This window comes from Cavia porcellus, unplaced genomic scaffold, assembly GCF_034190915.1.
Source record: "Cavia porcellus strain 051 isolate PalLab524CR breed Dunkin Hartley unplaced genomic scaffold, mCavPor4.1 scaffold_5, whole genome shotgun sequence".
Classification (NCBI taxonomy): domain Eukaryota; kingdom Metazoa; phylum Chordata; class Mammalia; order Rodentia; family Caviidae; genus Cavia; species Cavia porcellus.
In genome coordinates, this window is record NW_026947488.1 from 25,670,384 (window position 1) to 25,698,020 (window position 27,637).

The 27,637-nt window shown below is 41.8% G+C and overlaps 2 protein-coding genes across 6 annotated transcripts in view; both read left to right on the plus strand.

The window, feature by feature from the left end:
- Nfs1 (NFS1 cysteine desulfurase) overlaps window positions 1–21,583 on the plus strand; it is a 29,632-nt gene extending 8,049 nt beyond the window's left edge. The window contains exons 5-13 of the mRNA XM_063248447.1: window positions 2,049–2,201; window positions 10,094–10,187; window positions 11,582–11,716; window positions 15,963–16,120; window positions 16,537–16,642; window positions 16,726–16,807; window positions 17,566–17,649; window positions 18,246–18,335; window positions 20,486–21,583. Coding sequence (XP_063104517.1) covers window positions 2,049–2,201; window positions 10,094–10,187; window positions 11,582–11,716; window positions 15,963–16,120; window positions 16,537–16,642; window positions 16,726–16,807; window positions 17,566–17,649; window positions 18,246–18,335; window positions 20,486–20,549 — 966 coding nt within the window. The 3' untranslated portion in view covers window positions 20,550–21,583. The remainder of the gene's footprint in view (window positions 1–2,048; window positions 2,202–10,093; window positions 10,188–11,581; window positions 11,717–15,962; window positions 16,121–16,536; window positions 16,643–16,725; window positions 16,808–17,565; window positions 17,650–18,245; window positions 18,336–20,485) is intronic.
- A 5,237-nt stretch (window positions 21,584–26,820) lies between these two features.
- Window positions 26,821–27,637, plus strand: part of Cpne1 (copine 1) — a 52,492-nt gene continuing 51,675 nt past the window's right edge. For 3 of the 5 annotated variants that reach the window (XM_013150270.3, XM_005002734.4, XM_013150269.3), the window contains exon 1: window positions 26,821–26,985. The gene's annotated coding sequence lies outside the window, so the exon portion shown is untranslated. The remainder of the gene's footprint in view (window positions 26,986–27,637) is intronic. The other 2 variants (XM_005002735.4, XM_005002736.4) reach the window with 2 other exon arrangements.

The window sequence follows — 27,637 nt, forward strand, 5'->3', positions numbered from 1 at the left end:
ACTAATTTTCTTAGCATTATTCCAGGAAATGATCATATGCAGATGTGAATGTCTCTCCCTCTTTTTATCTTTCACTTCTTTTTGCTTTCTTTTTCTTTCTTTTTTTTGGGGGGTGGGGTGGGGACAGTGCCTTACTTTATAGGCTGTCCTTGAACTTATTTTATAGCCCAAACTGGCCTCAAACTTTTTTTTTTTTTTTTTGAGACAGGGTCTTGCTATGCAGTTTAGGCTGGCCTTGAACTCACTTTATAGCCCAGGCTGGTCTTGAACTCACAACAATTTTCTTGCCTCAGCCTCCTGAGAGCTAGAATTATGGGTGTCTGCTGACCTCAAACTTTTTTTAAAACTTTGTTTTTATTCCCATAGTAATGTGTAATTGATAAGATATTATATTGGAAAGGCCTTGTCTGTGATATGGTGTAGATTTATGCCTAATGCAGGATTCCTTTTTTTTTTTTTTTTTTTTTAAGACAGAATTTCACTGTGCAGTTCAGGCTGGTTTTGAACTCACTCTGTAGCCCAGACTGGTCTGGAACTCACAATGATCCTTGCCTCAGCCTCCTGAATGCTGGAATTACAGGCATGTGCCATTATGTCTGGCATGGCCTCAAACTTTTGATCTGCTTGTTCAGTGCTGAGATTATAGCAGAATACTATCACTTCTGGGTTTGCTTGTTTGTTTGTTTTTATTGAGACAGAATATCAGTCTGATGCAGTGGGGTTTTTTTTGTTGTTTTTTTATTACCAGGGTTTGAACCCACGACCTTACACTTTCCAGACAGGTGCTTATGCTACTGAGCTAAACCCCTGGTCCCAGAGTATCACTGTTAGCCAGAGTGGTCTCCAACTTGTGGACTCAAGTGATCTTTCTACCTCAGTCTCTTTTCTTTTTCTAAAATTGAGTGTAATTGTCAAAGAAAGTCATATATATTTAAAGTATGCAACCTGATATCTTGAGATACATGAACATTGTGAAATTATTACTAAAATCATGATAATTAACATACCCATTATCTCATGTACTTACAACAATTCTTTATTTCCTCTGTTTAGAGCCATTTTATAATAGCCTACGTGAAAAAATACTCTTAAATTAAAAGCAAAATTTTCTTGGCATCTCAATTACAGTGACAGATTAAGCCAGTTAAGTGAACGCTATTATAGGGATTTTTCTTGATATCTCTGTGTATAAATGTATTTTTGAAAAATAAAAATTGGCAATAGTCTCTCTCTCTTTCTGTCTCTGTCTGTCTAGTACTATTGGAGCTTGAACAAAGCCCTGAGGCCTTTGTACTGGGCTACATCCCCAGTCCTTTTTTATTTTTTCTGTTTTTTCTATGTTTTGTTTTGTTTACTTTTTGAGACAGTGTCTCACTATGCAGTTCAAGCTAGTTTGTATTCACTATGTAGCCCGGTCTGGGCTTGAACTCGCAGCAGTCCTCTTGCCTCAGCCTCCTAAGCCCTGGGATTTAAAGCCTCTGTTACCATGCCTGGCTCCCAGCACTTTTTTAATTCTTTTATTTTGACAGGGTCTCAAATGTCCTAACTAAACATGAACTTGTGATCCTCCTTCCTCAGCCTTCCAGCATACTGGGATCACAGGCACATGCCACCATATCTGGTATATTATTTTTTAATGACATAAGTATAACTTTTATCCCCCTTATTACTGGTACTTAAACCCCCTCTTTCCCTCTCCCTTTTTCCTTTCTCTTGTCTCATAGTCCCCTATTTTCATGTCATCTCAACTTTTTGAGTAGCTGGGACTGCAGGTATGTGACACTGTACCTGGCTGTGCTTTTTTACTTAGATAAATTGGATGGTTCTTGGTTATTTTCTAATAATAATTAAAAATTTCTGGAATTTTAACTCATTTTGGTTACTTCTGATATTAATATTGAAAGTATCTGGTAGAATATGTGCTTAGTATGTACAAGACCCTTAGTTCTATCCCTAGCACACACACACAAAAATTCCTCATGAATGGAATTCAAGTCATAATTGTTTCTGAGAATTTTCTCTTTTCTTCCACATCATGATTTTTTTAGGGAGTGGCCAGATTCTATAAGTCACGGAAAAAGCATGTGATCACCACACAGACAGAACACAAATGTGTCTTAGACTCTTGCCGTTCACTGGAAGCAGAGGGCTTTCGTGTCACCTACCTCCCAGTACAGAAGAATGGAATCATCGATCTAAAGGTAGGTGTGGTCCATGATATGTGGGACAATCAGGAGGAGCCTGGCTTCAGCCTATAAATCCTTCTCTTTAACCTTTCCTGGAAAAGTTTCATCTAATGGCAAAGGTGAGGCTTAGAGAAATAAGTCTTGCAGAGAAGAATGTGTTTCCCTTGAGTATGTAGCATTCTCTTTGGAAGACTTATTTTTCAACTTGTTGGTGTTTCCCTCTTTATTTTATTTTATTTTAAAGAGAAAAAAATGGAAAAATCAAGAAGCAAACTAAAAAACAACAACAAAAGCAAAATGACAACAACAACAAAAAAAACAATAGTGATACAGGTTTTCAAAACAAGATGATAGGATTTTAACACTGGTTGTTATATTGCATATTGTTATGTTCAGAATGGTTGTTTAGGTTACCAGTTACAGGAATAAAATCAAACAATAAAACAGAAAAAACATTGGGTTTCAAAAACAAGACAGAAGGAAATCCCCTGCAGTTGCTATAATGTATATTGTTACCTCCAAATAGGTGCTTAGACTACCAGCTTTAGGCCTGCAAAGTCAATCAGACAATATAAGCATTATCATTATTATTACTATTTTTTACTTAGTTGCTATCATCGCAGCCTGAGCTTCTCTGAATCAGCTTGTTGCTTCTAGGGAGAGGAATTGCTCTTTGTGTCTCCCAGCTTGAGTGCTGGCTGACTCACAAGAAGGCATAGTTTGTTTTCTCGATTCTCCTCCCATTCTTCTCTGGCAGTGGGGATTAAACTCAGAACCTCATGTATGCTATGCGATTCTCTTTCTTACATTGAATCATTATTCATATTCATATCTGTAGTTTCTTCCTTATAGTGTCTTTAGAATTATGCTTTTCCCTCATTCCTTTCTTTGGAAAGGTCAAATCTTGAATTGTAACCACTTTTGGAATTTAACTGTGTTGCCTAAACTAGTCCTTTAGCCACCGTGTTCTAACATATCCTATAAATCCTCAATGGACTTTTATTTCTTGTTTTTTTGTTTGTTGTTTTTGTTTTTGTTGAGACAAGCTCTCAGTATGTAGTGCAGGCTGGCCTTGAACTTGCTTATATATCCCAGGCTGGCCTTGAACTCATGATCTTCCTGCCTCAGCCTAAGATTACCAACATGTGCCTGCTGAACTCTTATTTCTAGAGGACTTTTCTTCTAAGGGACCAGACTGTATTCCTAAAGTTTTTTGTTTTTTGGTTGGTTTTTTTTGGTATTTGCCATTGATACTCTGGTTCTTTTTCTATAACTCCAACTTTTTTTTTTTTGAGCAGAGCAGGGTTTTACTAAGTCATAAGGTGCCTAGATGGCCTAGATTGCTCTTTTGGCCTCAGCCTCCTAGAATAATGAAATTATAGGCATGCTGTGCTACTACACCCAGCCTGTTAAATGATTCTTTCACTTTTCACAAACCTTGAAAGTTTTGGCTGACATTAAAATTTCATAGTCTGGTGTGTTTGTACACTGCTATAGTACTAGCATGTAGGAAGCTGAGGTGAGAAGATCTCTTAAAACCAAAATGGTTTTTGTTTATGCAGTGCTATGGATCGAACCTAGGGACTTTACACTGAGCTATATCCTCAAACCCTTACCCCCTTTTTTTCTTTTGGGAAAATTTTGATAATTTTATTATATTAGTATATATTTGTAATTCATTGTAATTTGTAATGCAGTTTGCATTCATTTTGGGGATTGGTTATGTGTACCAATTACAGCTTGTTTTTTTAAATCCTCTTCCTCTTCCATCCCCTTTTCTCCCTCAGTTCTTTTTTTATTTTGTTCTTTATATTGTCTCATGTAAATGCTAAGTTGCTAAGGCTGTGTTTGAACTTGTGATTCTCTTGTCTCAGTCTCTCAGAGCCCTAGGATTACAGATACATGCCACCTTGCCTAGTTCTGTAGGGTATTTGTTTTCAAATTTTTACATTTTTAAGAAATGATGTTTAGATTTGTTTGTTTTTTGTTTTTTAGTACTGGGGATTGAGCCTGATGCCTTTGTATATGCTGGACAAGTGCTGTACCACCCTACATTCCCAACTAGGGTGATGTGTGAGTGTCAGAGTATGTGTGTGTGTGTTCAAACAGGAATAATTTTAGTACTTCTTTCCAACCTGGATGTTATTTGAATTTCTCACCTATTCAGAATTTGTACTGCAGTGTTGAATAGAAATGACTAGAATGACTATCTTTGTTATTATTTATCCTAGGCAAAAGTTTTTAACCTTTCTACTCCTAAGGATGATTTCCGCTCTAGATTTTTATGGAGGTGTCTCTTTATAGATGTCCTTTATCCACTTGATTAAGTGGTTTCTTGAATGTTTTCTCATAGAAGGGTTGTCGGATAAGTTAAATTGTATTCTCTTAACCATTGTGAGTGTATTTCTGTAGGCATAGTTAGATATTGCAATAAAGCTTTAGAAAGCAAAAAAAGAAAAAAGGTATTGGATTTTATCAATTGTATTTTTGTGTTTTTTAAGTGATCATGTGGTTTTTGTGTTTTTTTAGATGGCAAATCATTGTCTTTATTATGGCCTGGCACTGAAGTTGTATTAAGATAGTACTGTGGGGGCTGGGAATTTAGCTCAGTGGCCTAAGTGCCTGCCTGGCAAGCACGAGGTCATGAGTTTGATCCCCAGCACAAAAGAGAGAGAGAGAGAGAGAGAGAGAGAGAGAGAGAGAGAGAGAGAGAGAGAAAGTACTGTGGACATACCAGATTAAGCACTCATCACAGTATTCCTAAATCATAGAAAAACAAAGCAATAGAATATAAAATATAGTGTTCCATTACAGCAGAATATATTTATACATTTTAGAAAGTAAAATGAGGCCAGATATGGTAGTATATGCCTATAATTCCAGCTACTTGGGATGTAGGAGGACCACAAGTTCAAGTACAGTAGGAGCAAGTTGGCAGCATCTTACCTCAAAATGAAAATAAGAAAAGGCTGTGGCCATGGCTGTGGCATGTAGCTTATACACAAAACTTGGGTTCAATTCCTGGTACAAGTGAACTTGGGTTCAATTCCACCACCACCAAAGAAAGAAAAAAAATTAAAATGATGCTACAACCACGATTGTGTGATTCTGTTCTCTGTTCTGTTTTTCTTTTGTGTGCGTGTGTGTCTTGAACTTACTGTGTGGCCCTGACTGGCTTCTGATTCAGCCTCCCAAATAGCTGAGCTAATAGTTGTATGCCACACTAGATGATTATTATTGTTGTTATTTTGTGTGTGGTGGGGAGTGGGGTACTGGGTATTGAATCCAGGGTCTTGTGCACGTTAGCCAAATGCTGTATCACCTAGCCAAATCCCCAACCCCTGGCTAGATTTTTTTTTTTTTTTTTTTTTTTTTTGGTCTTTTTCGTTTTTATCGGTACCAGGGATTGAACTCACAACTGCCTGCTTGTAAGGCAGGTGCTTATGCCGCTGAGCTAAATCCCCAGCCCCCCCCCCCTTTTTTTTTGTCTCCCTGGCTAGATTTTTGTTTTCAAAATACTTAACATAGTGCCTTATTTTGTATTTTTTTTAAAGATAATAAAACAGAATAAAACCAATCAAAATAAACCAGTGTAAAAGATACAGGCCTCAAACCTTACAAAATCAGGGCTGGGGATTTAGCTCAGCAACTTAAGCATCTGCCTTCTCAGCCCGTGGTTGTGAGTTTGATTCCTGGTACCGATTAAAAAAAAAATTACAAAATCAACAGTAGCCTTTTAATGTCTTCAAACTAACTGCAGATAATTTCAGACATAGTAAAAATCAAACAGAACAGAATAGAATAAAATAATAAACAAAATAATGAATGCAGTTGGAGGTTTAAGCTCAGCCGCAAAAGTGCCTGCCTGGCAAGCACAAGATTGTGAGTTTGATCCCTGGTACCAAAAACAAAACAAAACAAAACAACAAAAAATGCATGCAGTAAATGGCTTCAAAATAAGTCTATAGTAAATCCAGAATTGCTATCATAATATATCTTGCTGTCTTTGAATTAGCTGCTCCTGTCATCAGATTTAACATAATCAAACAAAACAACAGAGAATAAAACTCAACCCTACAAAACAATGGAAATGATATAGGACCTTAAAACAAGACCATAGGGAATGAACAATGGCTGCAACCCTCAGGAGGAGATCTCCAGTAGATGCCACACTGTGTACTGCTATCCTCTGAACCTATGACCAGACCGCTGGCCCTAGACCTGCAATGTTAGTGAAACACCAAAGCACCGCAGGCATCCAATTGCATTTCACCTCCATAGCTATCATCACAGCCTGTGTTTCTTTGGATAAACTGGTCACTTATGCAGGTGGGGTGGGAGAAGGATTGGTACTTATTGTATTATCAATCTGCATGCCAGAAGGGGCTGGGGTCTGGCTTTTTCCAGTCTGGTAGTGGCCTGCTCATGGTACTGGTTCTCATACTGGGCTTGCTTGCTGGTATGGTCTTGTTCTCTCTCCCCTAGTCCACAAATGGCACTGACTCATGAGAAGAGGCTTGAGTCTAGCTGATCCTGGTCTGGTGGCAGCCTGTGCATAGTGCTGGTTCCCAGACTGGACTGTTCTCTCTCCCCCAGTTGCAATGACCTCCTTTGTATTTTTTATTATGCCAATGCATAGGGAGAGAAGGTTCAGCAGGACAGGCAAATCAGAGTAGTTCCTCCTGCTTTCATAGAGCTCACATTTCAGTGGAGGGGCTGTTAAATATGTAAATAAACATAAATGAAATAACTGCTACAAAGGAAGCAAACAAGATACTTATAGAGATCCCTTTCCCGACCTTGTCGCAGTCCAGGAAGTTTATATTTGTAGTCCCATGGAAAAGTTATTGGAATTTTAGCAAGTTAATACTAGTTTACCACTTCCAGTGCAAGCCACAGCAAGAATAAAAACACAAAGACATATTTATGGTTATGGGGAGCCAAGAGGTCTTTAGTCTGGCTAAGGTGAGGTTTCATCAGAACAAAGACCTTGAACCAGGGCCTAATTTGGATTTTATTAATTCATGAAGAATGGAGAGGCTAGAGGATGAGTGACTATGAGAAAGGTGGGAATTAGGTGAGTACTGTGAGCTGGGCTGGCTAGGAGACCTGAAAGCATCCCTGCAATATGCAGAGAGAAGGATATGTAGAAAGACGAATCTGCATAACACAATTGAGGTAACATTTAGGAGTCCTGCGCTTCAGCTCTGATGTGCTTTGCCTGTGCTCTCTGAAGTCATAGCATCTTATCAGGTGGCCACACCCAGTTGACAGCCCTGGAGTGGTGGCTCAACCCATGTTTTGGGAGTCACGGCCTAAGGGAACAGTGACTGTCACCTAGCTTCAAAGATTACACAATAGCAGCTCATTTAGCCCTATTAACATTGCTTACAGCCAGTTGAAGGGGAAAGGAAATGGCTTAGCCAGCTCTGTACATAACTGTACATGGAGATAGGTCCAGATTTAGCCAAAGTGGAGATAGGTTCTCTTTTGTTCAAGGAGAGTCGTCCAGATTGTCCTTCACAGATGCTGAGAGAGAATTTGACATTGAGTACCTACATTAGTCCAGTGTAAGGCAAAGGCATAATAGATGTTGATGGTTTAACTAATAGTCCCTTTGTGATATGTAATAATACCTTTGTGTAATAATACCTTTGTGATCCCTTTGAGTTTCAATAAGATGTGGTTCCTGCCTCCATGTTGTTAGCAGTAACCCCTGTCCTTGCTTTCTTTCTGTTTCTTTCTTCCTTTTTTTATCTTCCTTTCTTTTCTTTCTTTTTTTCATTTTTTTCTTTGTTTCTCTCTTCCTGCCTCCCTCCCTCTGTCTCTTTCATTCTTTTTTTTCTTTCATTAGTTCTTTCTTTTTTTTTGTTTTTTTAGATAGCATTTCCCTGTTTAGTTTAGGCTAGTCTTGAACTCCTATGTAGCCCACTCTGGCCTTGAACTTAGAACAGTTCTCCCGGTTCAGTTGTCTGAGTGCTGGGATTATAGACATGTGCCACCATACCTGGCCTGTTCAAAGGAACTTACCATTTTGTAATATTATATAACTGGAATTATACAGTATTTAACCTGGGTTAAATTGGCTTTCTTCATTCACCATATGTCTTTGGCAATTCATTCATTGTTTCATGTACATATTGTTTGTTCTTTTTTATAGATGTACCTTAGGGGTTTTTTTGTTCATTTGTTTTTCTTTAATTTTTTTTATTATTTTGAAGGTAGTAAAATACAACAGAACAAAGCCAATTGAGACAAGGCAGTGAAATCAGGTATAGTAATATCAAACCAAAAACAGAACATTATAGAACTTATCAAAACAGAATATTGAATAGAGCAATACAATTAATCAGAATAAAGCAAAACAGTGATAACAATATTTGCCTTCAAAGAGATGGTAGGAGGAAATCCCCCAGATTTGATATATTGCATATGGTCAACCTCTCAAGAGATGCTCAGACTGCTGGCTCCCATTTGCTAATGGGGAGGGTGGGGAAGGATAGGATGTTTGATTCTCAGCCTATGTGCCAGTAGGCTCATGGCTGTTTACAAGGGAGGTGAGCAGGTTGCTTTGTTTCTCAGCACCCTAAGTTTCAACATGTAACGGATGTTGGGAGACCTTGGCTGATTCTCCCCCTGGGGCGCCTGCCACTTGCTCAAACCATGGCTGTTTACCAGTGAGGCAAGAAGGTTACTTTGTTTCCCAGTCCTCTAAGTTCCAACATGGCTTGTTTTTGTTTTTTAAATATGGTCTGGCTATGCCGTTTGGATTTGCCTTGAACTGACAATGTAGCCCAGGCTGGCCTTAAACTTGTGGTGATCCTCCTGCCTCAGCCTCCAGAGTGCTGAGATTATAGGAGTGTACTTTGTAGCTCAGAAAGTACCAAAGTTTTATTAACCATGTATCCATGAAAGGATATCTGGGAAGTTTCTAGGTTTTGACTAATACAAAAGCTACTAAGAATATTTGTGAGTTGGGGATGGTGGCACATACCTGTACTCCCAGTATTCTGGGAGGTTGAGACAGGAGGATTGCAAATTCAAGCCCAGCCTGGGCAGTTTAGCAATTTAGCAAGATCATGTCACCAAGAAAAAAGAGAAAGAGAAAAAGAAGAAAGAAAGGAAGGAAGAGAGAGGGAAAAAAAGAAAGAAAAGAGAGGAAAAAGAAAGAACAAAGTTTTTGTACAAGTTTTTTTTTGTGAATTTTTATTTCTGTGGGATGAATGGTCAAGAGTGCAGTGAATGTGTCATGTGGTAGTTTTATGTAATTATTCTAAGAAGCAGAGGCTGATATAGGTCTGTAGCTAGTTATTTGGGAGTCTGAAATAGGACAATGAGTTGCGCCCAGGAATTTGAGGTCAGTCTAGCATCATAGCAAGACAGTATCTCTGAGAAATCAAAAAACAAAACGAAATAAAAAGCTATTAAACTGTTTTCTAAAATAGTTATACCATTTTACATTTCTCTGTATCTTCACCAGCATTTTGTGTTGTGACTTTTCCTTCAGTGCTGGGAACCACATGCAAGCACCAAGGAAGCACTCTACACTGAGCTGTATCCCCAGCCCCATATCATTTTTATCTTAACCATTTTGACGCAAAGGGGTGCAGTGAAAGGCCTCTTTTCCTTTGTCTTTTTTCTTCTCCTACACTCCCCTCCCCTTACCTCTGCACCTCTCTTCCAGACAGAGGCTCAGTTCCAGTTCTTGCTATGTAGCCCAGGCTCATCTCAGATTTCCTCTGTAGTCCCCAGTGGCCTTGAACCTAGAATCCTGCCTCAGCCTGATGCTGCAATTACAGGCATACACCACTGTGTCTAGTGAAAGGCCTCTTTTTAAGACTTGCCTACAGGGGAGGCTTTGTTGGCCCTAGATTGTCAGCAAAGCCCTTACTTCTGAATATTTCTAGGAACTAGAGGCTGCCATCCAGCCAGATACCAGCCTGGTTTCAGTTATGACTGTGAACAATGAGATTGGAGTGAAACAGCCTATTGCAGAAATAGGTGAGTATTATAGTTTAAGTCTTGCTTACTGAGTTCCCTCTCTGCAGCAAGAGTATGGTGGGAGCTCTAATACTATAGAGTGTATGTAGTAAAGCAATCCAAGGAATCAGAATTCTAAGTACTTTGTTCATGAACATTTTAAGTAGCACAAACAATTTTGGACTTTAGGTCCAGTACCATTTTTTATTATGTTTGTTTGGTTTTGTTTCTTGAGATAGTCTCACTATATAGTACAGGCTGGCCTTGAACTCACTTATGAAGTTTACACTAGCCTTGAACTTAAAATCCTCCTACCTCAGCTTCCTGAGTGCTAAGACTACAGGCATACACCACCAAACCCGGCAAATTTAGTACATACATCCATACATACATTTATTTATTTATTTTTGTTGGTGGTACCTGGGACTTAAAACCAGAGCCTCATGGATGTTAGGCAAATGCTGTACCACTGAGCTACATTCATAGCTCCAAATGATAAGTTTTAACATTGCACTGATCCCACCAGCAGATAGCTGCCAGGATAGCTGCGTTGTACTTGCTAGGCAAGTATGCTACCCCTGAGCTATGTCATGTGTCCCTTTTATTTTTATTGTTTTTTTTGCCAAAAATAACAATTACCTAAAACAAACTAACAGCAATGATGTTTAGAACAGCATCCCCACTTAGAGCTCATCCTCTAATCAATCACTCCCTTTTTCTTTTTTTGGGACTCGAACCCAGTTCACACTGAGCTACCTCCTCCACTCTTTTTTGTCTTTGTTTTGAGGTAGGGTGTTACTATTTTTACTAAATTGTATGAGATGGGCTTAAGCTTGTGATCCTTTTGCCTCATTGAATTTGTGATTTTTCTGCCTCAGGGTCCTAGGTTCCCGAGATCACAGGCATGTACCACCACATCGCTGTGTAGTTCAGGCTGGCCTTGTATTCTGCTTCAGCCTTCCCAGTGCTGAGATTACAGGCATGTGTCACCATGCCCAGCTTCTTTAATCTCTTTATGCACATTAAAATAAGATGTTGATTTTTTTAAATGAGAAAGGTTCTAAAAGGTAATGTGACTTAGGAAAGGCCAATGTTAATGAGGCAGTAAGAAGAACCTTATGCATGAGTATATCAGGTGGGTATTGATTTGCTGCTTTACCCTTGATGTTTAGAGTGAGAGCAGGGGTGGGGGTAGGGGGGGAGGAAAAGAGGAAAGGGAAAAAGGAAGAGAGAAGAGAAACAAGGGGAAGAGGAGAGAAAAAGGAGGAAAAGATAGGTAGGAATGGGAAAGGATTTACTATAATATTAGTGGTAATTTAATGTGGGTGGAGACAATTTATAGTGTACTATGGGTTGTTTCCTGGTTACTTCCCAATATTGTGCTTCCCAATATTTCCCCTGTATTATTTCCTCAGGGCAGATTTGCAGTTCCAGAAAGGTATATTTCCATACTGATGCAGCCCAGGCTGTTGGAAAAATCCCACTTGATGTCAATGACATGAAAATTGATCTCATGAGCATCAGTGGCCACAAACTCTATGGGCCTAAAGGTACCAGCTCCTTCTAGATTTCCTCTTCTTTCTTTCTTTCTTTTTTTTTTTTTTTTTTAAGATTTCCTCTTCTTTGAACCTGTCCTCAAACCCTTTAACAGATGTTTCTTAAAGTCATTTGAGCTATGAGCCATTGTTGTCAGAGGAACTTGTGCATCGAGAATGCTTTGCAGAGTACAAGTGTCATGTATGTGTTTATTTATTTATTTATTTTGTGGTTTTGTGTTTTTTTTTGGTACCAGGGATTGAACTCAGGACCTCTAGTCTGCCAAGTAGGCACTTACACAGCTGAGCTAAATCCCGGCCCTATTTTGTGTTTTTGAGACAGGGCCTCAGTCTGGCCTTGAACTCACTATATACCTCAGGCTGATTTTGAACTCGTGGCAATCCTGCCTCAGTCTTCCAAATGCTGGGATTGTAGGTGTGTGTCACCATGCACAGTTTGCATTTATATACCCGAGCAGCTATAGGTATACAGTAGCTCTTGGAAAGAGAATGCTTTTTGTTTTTGTTTTGAGACAGTCTTGCTATGTAGTTCAGGCTGCTCTCAAACTTGTAACAATTCTCCTGCCTCTCAATTTCTCAAATGCTGGGATTACAGACATGTGTCACCACCCCAACTAGAATGACAGTGTTGACCTGTGTTTTAACAAAGTAGCCATAAAAAGACAAACGCTGCTGCTCTATCCAGAGTGAAAGCATTTTTTGTTTTTTGGTTGGTGTTTATACTAGTACACTTTCTGTGTCTGCAGGGGTTCATCTTAATGTACACTTTGTGGATAAGTGCAACAGCTTCTGGAAGGATGGATGGATGATAGCTTCTTCACAGGGTTTCCAGAAGTCCTAGAGCTTTTGTAGGATGTTCTTTCAAAAGGCTCAACAGATATTCTGTCTACCTAAAATATTGGTTTTGTTGGCCGTTTCTTCCCTTTCCTTTTCCTGTTTCTTCTTTCTTTCCTTTTTTCCTCTTTCCCTGCTCTTACCTTCCCTATTTCCCTCTCTCCTTCTATTGCTTCTTTTCTTTTTTTTAAGTGCTGCGGATCAAACTCATTATCCTCAGGCATTGTTCTGTCATGTAGCTACACTCCCAGCCCTACTGTCTTTTATTGTAGATAAATCTATTTTGATAAAATCAATGAATTCCTTTTGATCAGAAGCTCCAGTCAGCATTTTGATGTGTGTAGCTACCCTCACTATTCAAACTCCTGCTTTCCAAATATAGACGCTTAAGTAGATTTTCATAGTATGATACCCTTCACCATCCTGACATGATATTTGAGCACTTGTTCTCTGAATTTTGGAATTACATAGATTCCGTTAGTATAGGACAATTTCTTTTCTTTTCTTTTCTTTTTTTTTGGTAAGGGGGATTGAACTCATGACCTTGTGCTTGCCAGGCTAGCGTTTATGTCCCTGAGCTAAATTCCCACCCCTTTGTTTTGTTTTGTCTTGGAGAATTCTAGCTTTGTAACTCAGGCTGGCCTCAGACTCACTATGTAGCCCAACCTGGCCTTAACGCAGTCCTCCTGCATCAGCCTCCTAGAGTACTATGGTTACAGGCATGTTCTACTATGCCTGGCTCAAGCTGGTTTTGAATTTCTCTCTTTTTTTTTTTTGTCAGTACCGGGGATTGAACTCACGACCATGCTTTTGCAAGGCAGGCACTTATGCCGCTGAGCTAAATCCTTAGCCCTGGTTTTGAATTTCTGATCCTCTTCCTTCAGCCTCTAGAGCAGATGGAATCATAGGCATGCGCCAGTGTGTCAGTTTGAATTTCTTTCTTTTTTTTTTTTTTTTTGTCTTTTTCGTTTTTATTGGTACTGGGGGTCGAACTCACGACTGCCTGCTTTCAAGACAGGCGCTTATGCCGCTGAGCTAAATCCTCAGCCCCCCAGTTTGAATTTCTTAATAGATGCAGTAGTTAATTTAAATTTGGGAACCACTGTCTTACGTTTTATAGTACTTCTATTTTCTTTCTTCCCCTTATTTTTTCTCTTTCTTTTCTTCCTCTTCCACCACTTCTTTCTCTTCTTTTTCTTTTCTTATTTTTTGAGACAGAGTTGCTCTGTATTCAGATTGGCCTTGAGCTCCTTTCAGTGATCCTCCTGCCTCAGCCTCCCAAGTGATGGGATTATAGACATGTGTTACAATGCCTGCTCACTACCTTCATTTTGTGCCTAAATAGTTTTCTGTATAGGAGATGAATTTTATTAAGGGCTCACATTATTCAAAAACCCTTGACTATTTAGTGAATTTCTTTTCTTTTTTATTTCTTTCTTGGTATTGGGGATCAAATTTACAACCTCATGCTTACCAGGCAGGCACCATGCCGCTGAGCTAAATCCTCAGCCTTTAGTGAATATCTTTGCATATTTATGCTCATATATATATATATATTTTTTTTTTTTTTAAATCTTTTTCATTTTTATTGGTACCGGGGATCGAACTCATGACTACCTGCTTGCAAGACAAGTGCTTATGCCACTGAGCTAAATCCCAGCCCCATGGTCATATTTTTGTACAAATTGTGTTTTCGTGTAAAATTGTTTTGATGGGTCACGGGAGATTATATATGTATATGTTTTGATAGACCTTGGGAGATAGTGCTAATTCTTAGCACCATTCTCACCCCCTACTCCTTTATTTTCCCTTCATTTTTAAAAAACGTAGGTAATATATTTACATATTTCAAAATTCAATAATGCACACAGTGAAAAGTCTACCTTCTACTCCTGTCTGCAACCTTTGGGGAAATGGTATCTTGGTTCTCTCCTTTCCTTCCTTTCTGTCTTCCTCTTTCCCTTCTTCCTTCAACAAGCCTCACTCTGCAAGGCTGGCATCAAACTGTTGGGCTTAACCAACCCTGTTTTAGCTTCAGTGCTGGGGCTGTATAGTAGCCATGCACCACTATGCCTGTATGACTAGCTTGAATAGTTTTCTAGAATTACTCGGTGCATTTTCAAGTATGTAGTACATATATACTTCCTCTCTGTCCCCCTTTTTAGCTAAATGATAGCTTATCATAGTTATTTTGATCTTGCTTTTTCACCTAACAATACATCCTTTTGTTTATTTTGAACTGTATAAACAGTTCAAAATAATTTGAATTTGGGGAATTTGGGGAAATTTCACCAGTTTTTTATTAGTACATGTTTGCAGAACATGATTACATTCATCATTGAGAATGTTACATGTACATAATACATTTCAGGCCAGGCATGGTGGCACATGCCGGCAATCCCAGCACTCAATGGGTGAGGCAGGAAAATCACCATGGGTTCGAGCGAGCCTGGAGTACATAGCAAGACCCTGTCTCAAAACAAACAAACGAACAAGAACAACAACAAAAAACCCCAAACAACCCACACCAAAAAGAAACCCCAAAGCGTAATACATCTTAATCCTCCAGTTTTACATAATACATCTTTTTTTCTCATTTGTTACCAGGGATGAACTCATGACCTTGAGTTTGCCAGGCAGGCGCTTATGCCACTGAACTAAATCCCTGCCCTCCCCCACTTTTTTTTTTTTTTTTTTTTTTTTCCTCCCCCACTTTTTGAGACAGGTTCTCTATGCAGTTCAGGCTGGCCTTGAGCTCACTTTGTAGCCCAGGCTGGTCTCAACCTCCCAACGATCCTCCCGCCTCAGCCTCCTGAGTGCTGGGATTATAGATGTGAGCCACCATGCCTGGCTCAACATAATACATTTTAATTCTATCTCCATTCACCAGTTTTCCTAATGATGTATATTAGAGGTTTTATAAGGTCAGTACAAATTTTTCTTCCTCGTTAGTTGATACACCTGCTTGGTATTTCATTGAATTGACATAATTTTTTGGCATTTCTCTGATGGCCATCTAAATTGTTTCTAGGGCCAAGGATATAGCTTGGCAGCACAGTGCCTGCCTGGCAAGAGCAAGAACCTGTGTTTGATTACTGATACCCCCCAAAAAATTATTTCCAATTTTTTTCTTTATGAATAATGTTGCAATATATGATATCTTTTCATTCATCCTTAGAGGTCTACTTTAAACAATTTTGGGACTGACTCCCTCAGGTAGTCACCTTTCTGATGTTAGTTTTACTAAATATTATGCTCTTGTTGCCATTTTTTCTCTTCTTTTTAGAAAAAATTCTAAGTTTCTAGAAAAGTTGAAATAATATTTTGATTCCTTTGAAAAATGATATTTTGTCTCATCTGTGTCTCTCTGTTTCTCTTCTTTTTTCTAACTAATTTCACTTCCCAGGGGTTGGTGCCATCTATATCCGCCGCCGTCCCCGAGTGCGTGTGGAGCCCCTGCAGAGCGGAGGGGGGCAGGAGCGGGGTATGCGGTCTGGGACAGTGCCCACACCCTTGGTGGTGGGGCTGGGGGCTGCGTGTGAGGTGGCACAACAAGAGATGGAGGTATGGGGAGAACTTTCCCCTACTATTTCTTCCCCTGTGCTGGGTCTACTGTTTAATGGTGTCCCAAGATGGCTAAGTCAGAGCTCTGCTGGAAGAGATTTAAGAAAATCCTGTCCTATCCAGATTCTTCAGTCCCGTTGTTCTGAGGGAGGTGTTACTGGGCTCCAAAACCCAGGGCCCAGGAGTAGTTACCAGCTGATTTGTTTCTGGGTTGTTGGAGGTCTGTTACTGAGTAGCTTTCACACGATGGCACTGTATTCAGAGCTGGGTATACTGTGGTCTTCATGAGTAACGAAGGTTGATAGGTGAGTTTGATGTACAGTCACTCCTGGATAGAAGAGAGGGCTCCTAGAACTATGGGTTTTCTCAGGTGATTGGTAGTCATGGTGCTTAGTCAGCCCCTGCCTATTCCTTAGTATGACCACAAGCGGATCTCACAGTTAGCAGAGCGGCTAACACAGAACATAATGAAGAGCCTTCCCGATGTGGTGATGAATGGGGACCCTGAACACCACTACCCTGGTATGGACTTGGCTTTTCGTCCCCCTTCTGGATGAGACTAAGATTCTGAAAGTCCTCTCATTGAGTGGCCTTCTCTATTTTAGGGTGTATCAATCTCTCCTTTGCATATGTGGAAGGGGAGAGTCTGCTGATGGCACTCAAGGATGTTGCTTTGTCCTCAGGGAGGTGAGTTGGGCCATACAAATAGGTACTGTGGCAGGGTCATTAAACCTGGCTTCTAAGTTCCACACAGGTTACTAAACTTCCTGGTATGGAGAAGATAAGCACAAGAGTTCTTGATTCATGACAGAGATCATCTTTTTTATCTGGTTAGGCACTGGCTGAAGTTTATCACCCTAGCAGAGGTGCCTGGGGATGAATTTTTTGCCTTTTATAGCCCCAGAGGTATATGTATCTCTTCTAGAATTACATTAGCAGTTTTATTCTCTTTTTTGAGACAGGGTCTCATTATTCAGTTCAGGCTGGCCTTGAGCTCACTTTGTAGCCCAGGCTGGTCTTGAACTTAAAACGATCCTCATGCCTCAGCTCCTGAGTACTGGGGTTATAGGTATGAGCCACCATGCCCAGCGTAGCAGTTCTATTGTAGGTCTCCAGAATTGAAGATGTTCAGAGGCCACCAGTGGTTTAGATGCCCTCTAAGCTGGTACAGAGAGTATCTTCTTGTTCCAGGGGAGTGAGCACAAAGTTCTCTGCTGCCTCTTCCTGTGAGATCCAGCCCTGGGCTATTATGTTCTGTTATGCGCTGGCAGAGAAGCTAGCTTCAAGTCCTAGTATGTGTAGGCAGTGTTGGGCCCTTTGGAGTGCTAGATCAGGTGTCTGTTGTTGTCCCTGTTGTGTGACTCCATGGCCCTGGGGGAAGGGAGCAAGAACTGAGGATTTGTGGCTTGAAGCAGATGTTGATGATGAACTGTCTCTTTCCTCAGTGCTTGTACTTCTGCATCTCTGGAGCCCTCTTATGTCCTTAGAGCAATTGGCACTGATGAGGATTTAGCACACTCTTCTATCAGGTTAGTGAATTGAGCAGCATCATTTATTATTAAAGGCTTTGTGTGTGTGTGTGTGTGTGTGTGTGTGTGTGTCTGGACTGAATCCAGAGCCTCACCCATGCTAGCCACGTTTGTTGCCACTGACATATATTCTCAAGCCAAAAAGCATCCTTCTTATTGTTCATTTCATGTTACCATCTTTCTGAATCTGTTTTTCTCTGTCCTTTCTATTTTTTGGTGCTGGGGATTGAGTCTAGGGCCTTGTAGATGCCAAGCATGTGCCCTTTCATTGCGATATACCTCCAGCCTTTCCTTATCTCTTGTTTCTAGAGCAGAGATTCTCAAACTTCACTGAACATCAGTCATCTGGGAAGTTTATAAAAGATGTCAGTTTCTGAGTCCCATATGCAGATATTCTCCTTTGCTATGTCAGCAGGGAGTAGTAGGAAATTTCTTAGGTGATTCTAATATGTCAATTAACAGTCAGAACCCTGGAAGAGTAGGTCTGTGTTCTTGTCTGCTTGACTTTATAGATTAAATCTTCAGTGGATTCTGACCAGATAAATTTACCCCAGTGCTACCTCTGATAGAGAGTTCTTCCCCTGTACCCTCCTCAGGTTTGGCATTGGCCGCTTCACAACTGAGGAAGAAGTGGACTACACTGTGGAGAAATGTGTTCAGCATGTGAAGCGTCTTCGAGAAATGAGGTATGCATTATTGGAAGAAACTAGTCCTGGTCCTTCTCTTAGCCTTAGGCTGTGTGTTCACATTGCTGGAAACCAACGTTTGAAGTACTTAGGTTTAAGAATTCAGAATTCTAAATCATAAAGAGAAGAAAGGCAAGAAAGTAAATATTCTTCTTCTTCTTTTTTGGTTCTGGGAATTGAACTCAGGACCTCGTGCTTGCCAGGCAGGCGCTTGTTTGTGCTACTAAGCCAGGTCCCTGGCCCAAAGTGAATATTCTTGACCAATTTTTTTTCCCTAGAATATTAAAAGTATTTTTAAACTTAAAGAAGGGTATTAATGCAGGTAATTTTTTTTTTTTTTCCTTTGTGGTACAGGGTCTTTTACATGCTAGTCAAGAGCTACCATTGGACCACTTCCCACCCACCATTTTTATTTTTACTTTGAAACAGAGTCTAGGTTGTTCAGATTAAACTTGTACTTGTGATCTTCCTCCCTAGGCCTTCCAAATAGCTGGGTTCTGTGGCCAAACTTTAGAGAAATTGTATGATAAATATAAGATTGTGCATGCTCCTTAGAGACTTTTTTTTTTTGGTTTTGAGAAGAGGTCTTATTGTGTAGCTCAGACTGGCTTTGAACTCAATGTATAGTCTAGGCTGAATGCAGGAATCATTAAGCATGTACCACATGCTTTCTGTGAGAGTCCTAAAAGATTAGGAGTTACTACTTAGTGGTGTTTGTACAGTCAACAATTTCGTAGGATATGGTCTTGCTCACCTGTAAGTTTAGCACTCTGAGAGGTTGAGGCAGGAGGAGCACAAATTTAGAGTTAAGATAAGGCAACTAAGAGACTTAGCGAGACCTGTCACAAAACAAAAAATAAAAAGGGGCTGGAGATATAGCTCTGTGCAAATACTAAGGTTATAATCCCTGTATAGGAGGGAAAAAGGCAAGAGCTTGTTTACTATTTAGGTGCTACTAGGGCTTCCCCAAATAATCATAGGTCTCAACTTTCTAATGGGTACATTGAGGCCTCTGGATATTTTTCAAAGCTTGACTATTATTGGTCCAGTTGACTTTCAGGATTCCCTTGGTCACTTGGTAGAGTAAGAAAGTTCAAGTATGCACCTTGTTTCCCTTTGTGAGATATCCCCTTTCTGTGTTCTGGATTTTCCTTGAAAGGTATAGCTATATTGTTTAACCATCTGCAGCTTGCTTAGGGTTCTTGGGCTCTAGAGTCTTCCATTGGCGTTGCTTTCTGGTACAGTAAAAGGGCATTTCTACTGACAGTGCTTTCTTACTCTTCCTGTGTGTCTTCAGTGGCCATATCCTTTTCCTTATGATCTTTTACAAACTGAATTCAGCCTGATCCCAATTAAACTTCACTAGAGCCTTATTTTGTGATCCTATTTGGGACAAAAAAGAGATTGCTAACTGTATTGAGTCAAGGAAAATCTCATAAATAGAAAGATGTGCTGGACTGGGCATGGTGGCACATGCCTGTATCCTAACTATGCAGGAGGCCAAGACAGGGGGATCACAAGTTCAAGGTCAGCCTGGGGAAAAGAGCAGAGACTCTGTCTCAAAATTAAAAAATAGAAAAGCAGTTGGAGATACAGCTTAGCACTTCCTGGGCTCACAGCCCACCACCACCAAAACAACCAACTAAACCAACAAAAACCAAAATCAAACAAAGAAACAGAATCCCCAGAAACTAAACCAAAACAAAAACAGAAAGGCAGGCTGGGACTGCAGAATATAATAGTATGGAATAATCAAGAGTAGAATTAAGTTGGGACAGGAAGGTCACAAGTTCAAACCCAGGCTGGTCAATTTAACAAGACCTTGTCTCAAAATTATAGAAAGACAGAGACAGTGAAGGAGAGAAATAAAAGAGAGAGCTTATGACTATTCCTAAAATTCATTCACTCAAGGTCCCATTACAGCTGAGTATAGGGTATCTAGTTAATTTTCTTTATTGCAGTTGGGGAGAGGCTAGAACTGACCAGGATTTAAAGGCAGCTGGTATTCATTAGCCACCTGTGTTAGGATCCACTAGGACAGAAGACAGAGATGAGACAGAAGGAGACCAGTTATTGCTCAGGGCATTGAAGCCAGTGTTGGTTGCCTCCTATCAAAACCTCACTCACTATATGCTGTTTTTCTTTGGCAGTCCTCTCTGGGAGATGGTGCAGGATGGCATTGACCTCAAGAGCATCAAGTGGACTCAACACTAGAAGAATATGCCGCTGACTCTGTGCTGGTCTGACTCTTTTCTTTCTCACTGACCCATGCACACTGAATAGTTTATATCCAGGGTGTGCTCTGTGGTCAAACTGAAATTGCTGTATCCCCATTAACTTTAGCACAGCCCACTTCCAAGTCCAAAACAAAAGAAAATATCTTTCTGCAGCCTTCACGACTTTGTTGAGGGTATATATCCATTTCTCTTCAAGAGTGCTGCTCTGGTCTTATAGTGTGTAGTCGTTTCCATCCTGAAGCAGTAGAGACATTTGCTATAATATTACTGCTGGACATCTCTGTGACTTTTGTGCAGATCAAAGAAGAACTAAAAGAAGGCTGTTTGTTCAGGGACTCTGATGTTCTATGTGCACATTTGAATCACTTTCTGCTGCTCAGCTGGACTGGCTCCTTGAGCAACAAGAATAATCAACTTCTTTAATTTTGTGTGTGTGTATTTGGTTCCAAAAGACATCTCTTTATATTGTCTATAGACGAAACAGCAAGTTTCTTAGAAGGCTTACAGTGGACCCTCAAGTTATGACTGGCTCGACATACAGACAGCTTGAGTTATGGCTGGAATTTTAGTTTTAATTTCCTTTATGACCGAAGTCTTGAGTTATGACCTGAATGCTGGCTACTTGTGCTTCCAGACGGTCTCAGATGTAGATTCACCCTAAAGGAGTTCTGGAAGGAACATTATAACATTGTTTCTTTTATGGAGTTCCTTCAGAAATCTTGGGCCAGAGTCTCTCTCTAAGGACACCAACATCTGCTTGTATGCAGGAGAGAGATTTGAAGACTATGTTGAGTCTGAGCCTTCAGCTGACAACCTGAGTTATAATCAGCTCTTGGGAACGAATTGAGTTTATAAGTCAAGGGTCCACAGTATCTCCTTTACTGTTCTCATCTTCCTTTTTTTCTTTTAATAGAGCTAAAAATATCTGTATGACTATTATTCTAATAATTTATGTTTCTTTGAAATTTGTTAATTTGGAGATTGGAGAAATAAACTTGATCTTCTGTTTTACTGTTTCTGTATAAGAATCAGAAGAAGTTGACACTGCTGCATGTGTTGACCACTTTTCTCTCATTGCTGAGATAAAATACTTGATGCCCAAAATGAAGAAAGGAAAGCTTTTTTTAGCTTACAGTTTGTGGAGGTCTCAGTCCATGTTCAGCCGGCTCCAAGGCAGGGTGGCATGGCTAACAGGCACTCATGGTAGCTGTAAGCAACAGAAGTGAAAGGGCAAAAGCGGGGAGCAAGCCGCTTTGCTTCCTTTATATTATATGCCAGCTACCCTCTCCTGGGTGGGTGCAACACTCATTCTGCCAATCCCTGTGCTAGAAAATGAATCCATCACAAGCACTAGATTCAGCTGTCTTCATGATTGCACAAGGCTTTGGAGTGACATCCAAACACAAACCATAACACTGCACTTGAGAATTGTGAGGAAGACAACCTGATTTCCATGGATGATTTGCTTAATTTGCATCTCTCTTCATTCAACAATTATTTACTCAACAATTATTTAAATACCTGTCAGGACCCAGACTTTATTCTGTGTATTAGGGGAGACACCAGTTAATAGGAACAAAAAACACCCCTGTTATTGTGTTTTCATACTAATGGAGAGCTATAAAATAAGAAAGGCTATTATAGGTTGTGACAAGTGCTATAAATCAAGTAAACATTAGGGAGAAGCTGTAGTGCTGAATCTTCTAGCAAAGCTTTTCTGAGCAAGTGATGCTGAAGCAAAAATGTATTCAGTGATAGCTGGTCAACAGATGAGTAAGGGATAAGAGGAAACAGCTTGGCATGTGAAGTACAGTGCGTTTGAGAAACCAAGAAAAAGCCAGTGGAAATACAGTCGTTTTTCCATTTGTGGGCCTGAACACATACGTAGTTGGTTATAAGAGAAGAAATGTTACGGGTCCAGAGCTGGGTATGGTGGTACGCACCTGTATTCCTAGCATTTGGAAGGCTGAGGCAGGAGAATGGGCATGAGTCCGAGGCCCATGCAAATAACATAGCGAGACTGTCTCAACCTACACCCTACCAAAAAAAAAAAAAAAAAAAGTTCATATTGAACATCTATCAGGTTGGGATTTATAGTTCCCTTATATGATTTGAAGGTCCTATATCATCCCTATGTCATTAGGACAGATGATATTTGCTAGTGTGACTCTTTTGTTTTTTCCTCCCTCCCTTCCTTTTTTTTTTGTGGTTCTAGAGACTGAACATAGGGTCTCACACATGCTAGGTGAGAGCTCCACCACTAAGCTACACACTTAGCTCTTTTAATTTTAGTTTATTTTTTGTGATAGTGGGAATTGAGCCCAGGGATTTTACACTGAGCTATATCCTCAGACCATTTCTGTTTTTTTTATTTTCAGACAGTTTCACCAAATTGTTAAGTTGCCCAGGCCGAGCCTCAATATGTGATCCTCCTGCCTCAGCCTCCCAGAGTGCTGGGATTACAGGTGTATGCCACCACATGTGGACCCCTCTTAAATTTTTTTTTTTTTTAGTTTTGGGGATCAAATTCTCAACCTCATGACCTCATGCTTGCCAGGCACTTATGTCACTGAGCTAAATCCCCGGCCAAAATTTTTATTTTGAGGTCGGATCTCACTGAGTTGCTTAGGCTGAACTCCAGCTTGTACCCTCCTGCTTCAGCCTCCCATGGAAGTAGAATTACAGGCATGGGTGCAGTGTCTGTGTCGCTTGTTTTTGACAAGCTAATAACCTTCTGGATTTTTATTTTTATTTTTTGTCTTTTTGAGGCAGAGTTTCACTATGCAGTTCAGGCTGGCTTTCAGCTTACTTTGTAGCCCGAGCTGGTCTTAAACTCATCATGATCCTCCTGCCTTAGCTTCCTGAGTGCTGGCATTACAGCCTGGCTAAATTTTCTTTTAAAAAAAATTTTATTGTGGATATTTAAAAACATAAAAGCACGGGGACTGGGGATTTAGCTCAACAGCATAAGTACCTGGCTTGCAAGCAGGCGGTCGCGAGTTCGATCCCGGATACCGATAAAAATGAAAAAGACAAAAAACAAAACAAAAAACCATAAAAGCACGCAGCATAAGATAGTGATTTCCCTGGTGCCCATTTGCCCCCCTCCAACCATTATTCTCCCAGAGCCCAATCTGGTTTTATTTACACCGCAAATGCTTCCTCCACTCCCTGTGTTACTTTGAAGAAAATCCCAAGCATGTGGGTTGCTTTTAAGATACTTTATCTGGTCAAGTCCTGCTGGCCTGAGAACCAATTTCTCTGGAGACTTTGTAACTGCCCGGATCTGAGAGCGATCCCTTAGCAGCGATGCCTGAGCTCTCGGGGACCCCGGTGCTCTGGCAGCGGTAAGCCGCTGTCATCGGGCAGAGAATTTGCCCTTGCGCCTCTTCTGAGCTAGGCGGCCACGTCCTTCCTGAGCGTCCCTTGATGGATGCGCTGCAAAGCAGGACGCCAGGTTTTGTGTGTCGCGATCAGGATCCGGGGCCCGGGAGCGGGGTTCAAGAGCTTCGCGAGCCCTGTCCGCTGACGCTGGACAAACTAGCGGCGGGGACAGTTTGAGAACAGCACGGGCTCCGTCTCCTGCCAGCCCTCTCTGCTCCCCGGTCACTGCGCGAGGCTGGACGCGGGTGTCCCGCGGCTGCTGTGCCGGGATCCTCAAGGCTTCCGGGTCTTGGAGACATTTTCTCCATCTGCCGCGGGGAGGACGCGGATCGAAGAATTTAAAAGAAACTCGGAAGCCGCCAGCCCAAACAGTGTAAGAGCAAGTCCTCACCGCGAGAGGGCGCTGGACCACGAAGAAACTCGGAGCCTTTCTGCTTCACATCAGTCCTGTGAAGCGAGTCTGTCCTGCCTTTTTGGCGCTGGGATGGAACCCAGGACCTTACACAGCAGGTAAGCACTCTCCATGGAGCCGCCCCCAGCCTGGAGCAAGTCGTCTTATCTGGATATTTTGACAGCGCCATCCCACGTAGGCACCCCAGGACCCAGCTGAGTTCATTACAAACCCTTTATCCTTTTTTTTTTCTTTTTGTCTTTTTGAGACAGGGTCTCTCTATGCAGTTCAGGCTGGCCTTGAGCTCACTTTGTAGCCCAGGTCTTCCCGAACTCGCAAGGATCCTCCTGCCTCAGTCTCCCAAGTGCTGGGATTACAGGCATGAGCTACCACGTACAGTACAAACCCTTTATCTTTTAATATGGAAACAAGGTCTTACTACTAACTAGGTTGACCTCAAACTTGGGATCATTCTGCCTCAGCGTCCCATGAAGCTAAGATGACAGTTGCATTCCATGAGACTTGATTTCACAGTCCTTTCACAGGCAGGCGATGGGAATGGATTCAGGTGAACTAGTACTCTTCCTTTCCTGAAGGGCCTGGCGCTTCCCGCACCACCTCAGTAACATGGCTGCCTCTCTCTGGGACAGTGTGTTGTCCACACAGTCGTGGCAGTGGTGATTGTCCTGAGTTTGCCTCCCAGCACCTGAGTCATAACACAGCCTGCTTGCTCATCAGAGGGCCTGGCCCTGTATCTCAGCAAATGCTTTTGTTTTTGCCTTAAAGACACATCCTACTTCAGCCAAGGTAAGGCACCACGGCCCTCTGTTTGGTCACCTACATCTGGGGCTCCCCTCTGCCCTGGGTCCCACCCCACATGTTATGCTTTGTGTCTAGATGTTCCCTCAAAGCTTCATGCAGTTCTAGATGGGGCTTTTTCAGAGGTAGATCAACCTAGAGAGTGTGATTAAATCATGGTTTAATACTGAGATTAAGGGTGAGTGATTGTTGAATCAATTCACTGATGGAATTGCCTTTATCTCAGCAGTCTGGGTAAAGTAAAAGGGGCATGGGGGCTGGGGATTTAGCTCAGCAGCATAAGCGCCTGCCTTGCAAGCAGGCAGTTGTGAGTGCGACCCCCGGTACCGATAAAAAGGAAAACAAGCAAAAAAAAAAGGGGGGGGGAGAGCTTTTTTGGTGTGGTACTGGGAATTAGACTCAGGAGCTCATGCTTGCCAGGCAGGTGTGCGCCACTGAGCTAAATCTCCAGGTCTAAAAGACTGTTCCTGTTCACTTTCTTCACTTGCTGTCTTCCACCACCACCAGGAACTGCCCCCTCTACTGCTGCCTAGGAGCCAGTCAGTTATGGACTGAAACATCTACAAACTGTGAGTTAAATAAACCTTTCCTCCTTTAAAACAAAACTATACTACATTTGTTAAAACAATGTTGATAGCGTATTATGAAATTTGAAATTTTTTTCAGATTTCTAATAATGGATTTTCTTTTTTCCAAAGCCAATCCTGGATACCATATTACATTTAGTAGTATTTTTAAAATGAACTCTATTATACCTATAAAATATATTTATTTATTTTATATATATATATTTTTGAGACAGGGTCTCTATGTAGTTCAGGTTGGCCTTGAACTCCCTTTGTAGCCTAGGCTGGTCTCAAACTCACAAGGATCCTCCTGCCTCAGCCTCCCAAGTGCTGGGATTACAGGCATGAACCACCACGCCCACCTACCTATAAAGTATAAAATGTAGATTTAAAAAATTTTTTTTTCAATTGTAGGTTTGATTTAAAAATGGGGTTTGTTTCTTCAGTTTGCTGTTTTGGGAATTCTGGGCTAGCACCACTCAAATCTTTCCGTACAAATCTTCCCAAAATTTGTTAAGAGTTGCGATTTTAGCCCTCATTTAGAGCTAAGTCCTTTTTGATTTGGAAGATGAAGTCGAACTGAAGGAGCATTTAGGACACAAACATGGAATATGTAGTTTCTTCAGTAACAAAATAATAGTGTGGCCGGGGGTTTAACTCAGCAGCCAAGTGCAAGGTCGTGAATTCGACTTCTGGTACTAAAATAATAATAATAATAATACATGCAGCTATGTTGGGTTTAGTGTGGATAAGTCTCACTAGATTGAAATTTTTAAAGGGAAAAACCAACTTTTGGCTGAGAGGACTTTTCAGCGAACTAGCCTCTACTTTGTGGTCCACTTCACTTCAAAACAGTTCTGCAAGATAGGCACTATTACCTTCCTTTCGCAATGGCGCCAAAAAGTGAAGTACTCTGCACAAAATCTAGCAGTAAAGTGCCGAGGCATCCCAACCATCCAGCCTAAGCCTAAACTAGGCGCCACTCCATCTTAAACACCTTAACTTCCGGGAGGCCGCCCGAGAGCGTTGGCGCGCGTGCGCTGCCCCGCCCCGTGACGATTTCGCCGTCCCGCCCCCTCTGGAACGCGGAGCGGCTGAGCGGGCTGGCGGCCATTTTGTGAAGCGGCGAAGGAGGTGGTCGCTGCGCTGGGCTCCAGGAAGCCGTTCGGGCTGGGGCTGTCGGCCGCGGGGCAGAGGCACTCGCGCGGGGGGTAACTCGGGTCTGGGTTCTGGTGACGCGCAAGCTCTCCCCGGTAAGACTCCCGCAGCCCCTGAACGGGCGGGGCTGTGCGGGGCTCGAGCCGCCCATAGGTGCCCCGGGGCGGGGCCTTTGGAGGCCTCTGAGCCCGCCGCAGCGAGCGCCCCACACAAAGGGTCGGGGCAAACTGCGACGGTCTTGGGGTGCCACCTGCTCCTCTGTGGCCTCGGAGGATACCGGGAGAATGCCAGAGGATGAGCCTACATACCGATGTGGAGACGAGACCTTGGCGAGGACCTTGAAGTGGGCTGAGATAGGGAGGCGGCCGGAGCTGGGTGGCCCAGCGGCCCCGAGTTAACGGGAACTGCAGTGAGAACACACCCACGTAGCTCCCGCGGCCGACTTCCTCTGGCTCCAAATGGGGCAGAGGGTTCTGCCTACGCCTCTGCCTCGAAGCGGGAAGCCGCCCGTGGGACACCCCCCTACCCGTAGTGGAAAGGAGGCCCCTGTGGCCTTTTAGTAAATAAGGGGTGCAATGAGGACACCCCGAAAGGGATGCACCCCCGGCGCCCCGGGTTGTGAGTGCAGGAAGTCGGTCTTGGAGCTGGCCGCCTCGGGGTCTAAGGTGGAGGGCTGTGGAGCTGCTAGGCCAGCGCTGGAGGGCTTTATTCAGGACGCAGCCCGCTGGGAGCCGGTGCCTTGTGAGG